This window comes from Barbus barbus, assembly GCF_936440315.1.
Source record: "Barbus barbus genome assembly, chromosome: 16".
Classification (NCBI taxonomy): domain Eukaryota; kingdom Metazoa; phylum Chordata; class Actinopteri; order Cypriniformes; family Cyprinidae; genus Barbus; species Barbus barbus.
In genome coordinates, this window is record NC_136744.1 from 20,166,878 (window position 1) to 20,173,924 (window position 7,047).

Here is a 7,047-nt window from a genome sequence, read left to right on the forward strand (position 1 = left end):
CCGAAGCTCGGCTTTGGGATGTCAAGTAAGTCTTCGTCCGAAAATAATAGGCTAATAATAATAACGAAATAATACACAGCCTAATGTTCACCTTGCATTTAAAAGTCTACATTTTAATGATTTAATTTCTGTTCATTTCTCTTTCCGTCTTCGGGATAGCCTCACGTGCAAGTGGTGAAAGACCTGCAAACTTTATTGACAACGTAAAATTTTCAAAGGTTGCAGAAGGGTTCAGTCCTCTGACATGTATACGCAGTGATGTGCTCGGTCCTCTAGCGTCGAGCGCTGCTGTACCAGTGGAGGAAACTTCACTTCAGTATGTTGGGGGTTTGGCTGTATGACGTCGCGGGTTGGGTTACAATAAAGAGGCGGTTTGACTTTGGGACCACAAGACAGAGCTAGAGTAAGAGAGAGAGAGAGAGAGAGAGAGAGAGAGAGTTTCTACCCCGAGTAACCAAATACTCACAGCGCACAACCGCTGGACCACAGCTGTGCGAACTTCAGTGTTTTCCCGTGTCTCTGCTGCGAGAACATGCTGAGGAAGACGAACATTTCTCCGATCCGCCTGAGAGTTTTGCACTGAATTTTGAAACGCTGTGGGACGACTAAGTGACCGTAAATCCTCTTATTCTGGATCGTCCCGCTTCACCAAGATCTGGTAAATATTTTCTGGCATTTTGGAATATTTTTGACAAGCTTTTACTACTTTTGCAAGACATATAGTCTGTATATTGGCGGTGATTTCCAGCGGTAGGCGTCAAAAACAAATGTGTAATGTTCAAGTGCACTTGAGAATGAAATTGGGCAAGAAACTGCTTGTAAAGCATGCCGGGCAAAACTTTTAAACTTTGTAGTAACTGCATTGCAATTGCATGGTAATTTGTTGTTCAAAGCAGATAAAAGTTGCGGCAAAGTATTTAATGTGTGAATGATGGTCTGTAAAAGTGATCGGTCAGTGATCAACAGGTGGGATGCGCATTCTAGACTCTTATTGATCATTAGTGGTGTGAAAACATCTCAAATATTTGTTTGAGGAATAAAATAATTTTGTTTTTACAATGTTACTATTACTCAAATAAAGAAACAAATAAAATAAAAGATTCGCATATATCTGAGAGGTGTAACATAGTCTATGGAAAGCTTTGAATCCGCTGTGATGTCATCCGATGTTTTTCGTTAAAAATTATAACAAACGTGAATTCGTAGAAACAAATCGTGAACTTTAGATTTTATTATGCATCTGTAGAAAGTTACAATTTTTTTCCCTAAACCACGCGTGGCCTTGTGGTCGGTGGTCTCTAGTCGTTGTACATGTAGGCTATGCTTTGAATGGACCGCTACAGTTTTACACTGATGCTCGGTGGTGAGAAAATTAATTATTCGTTTGTTTCGGTTTATTTTATCTATTCGTTCAGTGTCGGAAACAGCAAAATTGGCAAAAAATAAAACCAAATATATTTTGGCACTTAAGAAAAATTACGTAATCTTAAAATAAATCGTTCATTTAGTACAAAAAAACAACAACAAAAAAACTAAACGTTTCTTTTAAAGTAATGTGGAATATATAGGCTATTTGTTTTTGTTTTTTTATATATAGGCCTGTTATAAAAAATATGTATTAATCATTTTTTTATTTGTTAGTTGAACGCTTTAATTTATAATTTAAAGTGCTCTAAAAGGCCTTTAAGTATAATCTAAATAATCCAACCATTTTAATTTATTAGGTATTGATAATAAATGTTAGAATCCATTCAAATAAAAATGCCACTGAACGTTTCAAATTTTGGCCTAATATATTAATGTAAAAAAATCTGTATTAGGTGCCACTCTTGTGTACAACTACTGCCAAAACATTTCAATTATTCACGATTTGTTTAATTTATAGAGAGAAAATTCAACAAATGTAGATATCACAATAAGTAGCCTATAATTAAAAGACAAAGCATTTAAAATTAGGCCTGCTGATATATAAAGTATATCAGCATTTTGAGAGTAACGTATTCAGCTTTAACATTTATAGGCTATAATTTGATCTGTCTACACAAGATGCATCAGAGTAAATCTGGCACAATATGCGTTGGCCTATATTTATTATTTTAAAATTTTACACTGTCATTCTTTTCGTATGCTATCGTACAGGCATACACATTTTACATAAAACTGCAAACACAAAAAACACTAGGCCTTCTCCACAATACTTAAGATATATTTGTATATTTAGTCAACTGTTTGACGGTGCTTAATGAATGGTGTGTTTCCCTCTCTCCAGGGTTAAGTGATCACATCCTCTCGGGAGGCTGCGCGGAAAAAAGAAAACATACACTTACTTGATAATCGTTGCACCATTGACCAAAGGTCCGTCGTTCACGCATGAACCTCGAGACCGTGATTAATTCCTGTAATACACGTCGAGATTTCTCTGTGATCTCCGTACGCGCGACGGGCGCACATTCACACCTACAGGGAGATAAAACACTGATGACCTCCGAGCGCTCAACGCGCTACTGATGAAAGCTGAGCAATCAGTTATTGATAAGAAAGATTGCTGATAGACACAGGCCACAATGAGGGCGCAAACTGCAAGCACTTGCCATGCATCTGACAATATATTCTTGGAGTATTTGCACACTGATGGATATTTGCAGAATTCTAATTTTCTTTTTTTGAAACATAAAAAAAAAAAAAGAAAAAAAAAAAAAACCACATTTTGAGTAGGACGTGTCACATTAGAGAGCTACATCCCGGGGTGGAATGGGGGTAGACCCGAACTCAGGTAACTGTGGTGTGATTTTTGAGACTCTTTCACCACCTTGTCTGGGATAGACGTCTTTAGGGCCACAACACTGATTGGGCCTGGCGTGGGGGACAAAATCTGCGAGATTTACCCAGACACAGTGCGCAAATCCGACTAATTAGCCAACGATGTCCCGGAAAAAAAATGTCCAAGCACTTGTGAAATCCCACAATTCAGAAACGACTTTTCTCCCCAAAACTTTCAAATGGCGTTAGATCTAACGGTTAAGCAGACCGTTCAGGTAACACATTCCCCTCCGTCACTCGTTTTAAAGGTATGTGGACTTCAAAGGGTTAAGGGTACGAGCCTGTTCTCGGGAGCGAGTTCTGATCTCCTTTAATGACCCCCGTAAGTAAAAGTCAATTACTTCTGCGCCATGATCAGAGCGTCCAAATCCCCGGGGGAGCTTTGAGCTTCAGAAAGACTAATTAGGGCTATTTCACTTTTTATTTACCGCGGATCAGACTCTCTCCGCATCCTGAGTATATTCGGGACAGAATTACACACAAATTAAGCGTCATTCTTTACATAGACCTTCAACTGGAAAAGTCTCTAGCGACGTGACTTTATTTTTTCTTGACCTTTATTTAACTTTCAAAACAGGACACACAGGCTGTGACTTTTAACAAATTTAGCAGCTCTTTGACCGTATCCATCGTAACTAGAACCATATCTGGCATCCCTATAGTCGCGTATTGTATTCACAGTAATCTAACACACAACACGTTGTTGCATTTCACGTGGTACATATAAAACTATGTGAAAAAAAATCCTCCAGACGATATGAGTTAACACTGTAAACACACCAAGCCTGTTTGCATGAGTGTGTGTGTGCTTGCAGTTCCTGATGAGACAAAGAGGAGTTATTGTGCTTTGTGTCTGTTCTAATCCAACCTGATTAATCAGTTGAGGCAGGTATGTCACCTGCTGTCTTTCGTCTTTATGGCCATAGGCATTTTTTCGGCATGCAGAAGACGCCTACTCCAAAATGTACATACACACACACTCATCTGGCAGGCTTGAGCATTGCTTTGTGCTCACGATGGAGTATGCGCTTTCAATATGTCAGACAAGGTGCCTCGCTTGACAAGTGCACTTTATGACTTGATGTGAGTGTGAGCATGTGTTTTTTTTTCTTTTTAGGGAAGTCCCTTCAGCCTGTAAGGGCTAAAGCAAGATGTTTCTAAGTAACGCATAATATAGGCCTATAGAAAACGGAAAATGCAAACATAGTGGGTGGATTCTGAGTACATGTCTGAAGGTGTATTATTTTTGAGACTGTGCTAATCGCTCTTCATTCATTTTTCTGTTTTTGTCTCCTACAGAAACATTCTGCAATCAGTCATGGGCAGTAAAACACTTCCAGCACCCGTGCCCCTTCATCCTTCTCTGCAGCTGGCGAACTATTCCTTCCTTCAGACCTCCAACGGGCTGCATTTGCCTGCCGACCACATGCCCAGCATCTACAGTTTCAGTGCCTTGCACGCCGTCCACCTGCACCAGTGGACTCTGGGCTACCCACCGTTCACTTTGCCACGCTGCACCTTTTCCAAGCTGCCTGGCCTGGTGGACGCCCGCTTCCCTCTCCCCTCAATCCCTCTGTTTCCCCATCTCGTCCAGCCCACCAAACAGGAGTCTCCCGGGCCTGGGTCTGGAACATCCAGCAAAAGCAAACCCCGTTTTGACTTTGCCAACCTGGCAGCAGCCGCCACGCAGGATGACGCCCTGAAGGCAGAAGATTTGAGCACTAACAACGGGCATGTGCGCTCGCCCTCATTAGGCTGCCTGCTGGATGTGGCCAAGCTCTCATCGCCGGAAAGAAAACCAAGTCGAGGACGACTCCCGTCCAAGACAAAAAAGGAGTTTGTGTGTAAGTTCTGTGGCCGCCACTTCACCAAGTCCTACAACCTGTTGATCCACGAGCGCACGCACACAGATGAGCGGCCGTATACTTGTGACATCTGTCATAAGGCCTTCAGGAGGCAGGACCACCTAAGAGACCACAGGTAAAGACATATCAGTACACTGATCTCAGATCAGATGATTTAAAGCCGATAATTAAATGCATTCCTGCTCATACCTGCCCATTCATAAATGTATGGTATCACAAACTCCGGCCCACACACAGACACATAACTACCTGCAGATTCTTTTCCAATCAAGACCTCATCATGCATTACTGAATAATGATCTCTTCCATCATTCCAGTTAGAAAATAACACAGGATAAATTTAAAATAATAATGTGCATATATACACATACAAAAACAACTAATAATCTATATATAATTGAATGAATACTTTTTATGTGTGTGTGTGTATTTAAATCAGTGTGTATTTATGAATTAATCAATTTATCTTATGCACATTTTTTATTTAAAAAATATTGAACTTAAGGTTCTGCCTTGCAGAATAGATTTAGACAAACAAATCAGTTTCTTTCTTTTTTTTTTTCAAACCACACCTGCTCTTGTGATTGATGACATTTGTTATTCCAGAATTTTACGAATGATTTAAATTAGTTGAGACATGCTGAACTATTCTTCAGTAATGATCTTGGCTCTTTTCCTGACTGACAATTATCACTAGATATACGTCATGTTTGTGATTTAATTAACATTTACAGACTCAAAGATTTGTCATAACAAGACAGCTAAATATTGCGCTATCTTTGCCGTCATTTCAGTAGTTCACATTTTTTGGCAGAAAACTGCTGTGCAGGATATTTAATCCTAGAAAAGAAGCTCAAACAACTTTAAAATCTGTGTTGCTTCAGTTGTAAACATGCCTACATCCATTAACAAACCACAACTATACTCTCTATTTTGTTCTCTAAAGGTACATCCATTCCAAAGAGAAACCATTTAAATGCCAGGAGTGTGGAAAGGGTTTCTGTCAGTCCAGAACTCTTGCTGTCCACAAAACATTACACATGCAGGTCAAGGAACTCAAACCAGCCAAGATAAAATGAAGACATCTGTTTCAGCCAATGGGGACGCTATAAAACCAAACCTAGTGACACCAGCCAATAACATTGCCATTCCAAGGCCACAGAGACTCCATCTGAGGGCCGTGGACCTCTGCGTACGGCTTAACGCACCAAAGATGGATTAGGCCTGACCAAAGAGCTTCCTGAAAAGGCATCCTTCCATAACCTACAGCCATGGTGCCTTTTTGACTGATTAAAAGGAATGGAGAACCCAGATAAGAAGTCATGGAACTCAGCAGAAGCTTTAACATGGATTTAAGACAATCAAATTGATTGATTTGTTTAAAAAACAACAAATAAGCAAGAAGAGCGCCGACACCAAAGAGAACAGCTACAGTGAGATCTGTGATTTTAGTCTGCACTGCTCCATTCCCAGTGATCTGTTGTTTTATTTTTGTAAACAGTGATTTTTCCAGATATTGTTGACATTGTCGTTGATGAAGGCAGACTCTTCGGACCTATGCAGTTACTGAGAGCCCACCAAAGCTATCGCATTTAAACCCCGAAGTCAGTCGAGCAGTCATTTCTTCTAACCAAAGACACCTTCAATCATGTATTTCCTCCTTTTGTACAGATTCCTTTTTGTATAATTGATATTTGGCACTTTAATCTGATTATTGATTATTTACATATATCACTGGATTCCTTAAACTTATTTTTGAAAATAAATAGTCATTTCTGTATCAAATGCATGTTTGTCCTAACCATATTCTTCTCAGCATGTTTCTGAAGTCAAAAAATGTTAAACCTAGAGATGCAGACTTCACAGACTAATTCAATATTAAACAATAAGCAGGGCTAAACAATAAGCATGTGCTCCACACTTGACTGAATAAATCAATAAATAATGATCCATGATGTGAAGACATGGATTGACTTCACATTTGCCCGGGAGGCGACATCTGCTGCTGTCCTTATAAGCATCTTGATTCTTTCTCTAATATTTAAATCACTGTAGCTTTAAAAAGCCATCAGAGGGCATGAAAGTACACATATTCATAGAGAAATCGGAGCAAACAGACACACCTGCAAACACAATTCAGAGGTTGAATGGGGTGTTTAGAGAGATAAAAAAAGACTTGTTCTAGACAGAAAAGGATTTATCAGTAGTGTTAGATCCTTGACTCTAACCAAACATGGATGGATCTATTTTTAACCCTCAGAATTAGTAGCAAAAATACGGAAGCGTATTGCATTCACTTGAGGAAAAATCTACTCTGTTTTTCTGAATTAATGACTTAATTATCTCAGAATTACGAGATAAT

At 39.4% G+C, this 7,047-nt stretch overlaps 1 protein-coding gene across 1 annotated transcript; it reads left to right on the forward strand.

Annotated features, from left to right (window-relative positions):
- The first annotated feature begins 389 nt into the window (after positions 1-389).
- LOC306882302 (protein odd-skipped-related 1-like) lies at positions 390-6,668 on the forward strand. Its single transcript, XM_079436840.1, has 3 exons — positions 390-658; positions 4,120-4,800; positions 5,632-6,668. The coding sequence occupies exons 2-3, from the start codon at positions 4,139-4,141 to the stop codon at positions 5,762-5,764; spliced, it is 795 nt and encodes a 264-aa protein (XP_079292966.1). The 5' UTR covers positions 390-658; positions 4,120-4,138; the 3' UTR covers positions 5,765-6,668.
- The last annotated feature ends 379 nt before the right edge of the window (positions 6,669-7,047 follow it).

Excerpts from the sequence above, each read along its gene's own strand:
- LOC306882302 (XM_079436840.1), top strand. The coding sequence starts at position 4,139 with ATGGGCAGTAAAACACTTCCAGCACCCGTGCCCCTTCATCCTTCTCTG. Across the intron at positions 4,801-5,631 it reads GACCACCTAAGAGACCACAG|GTACATCCATTCCAAAGAGA; the intron begins GTAAAGACATAT and ends TGTTCTCTAAAG.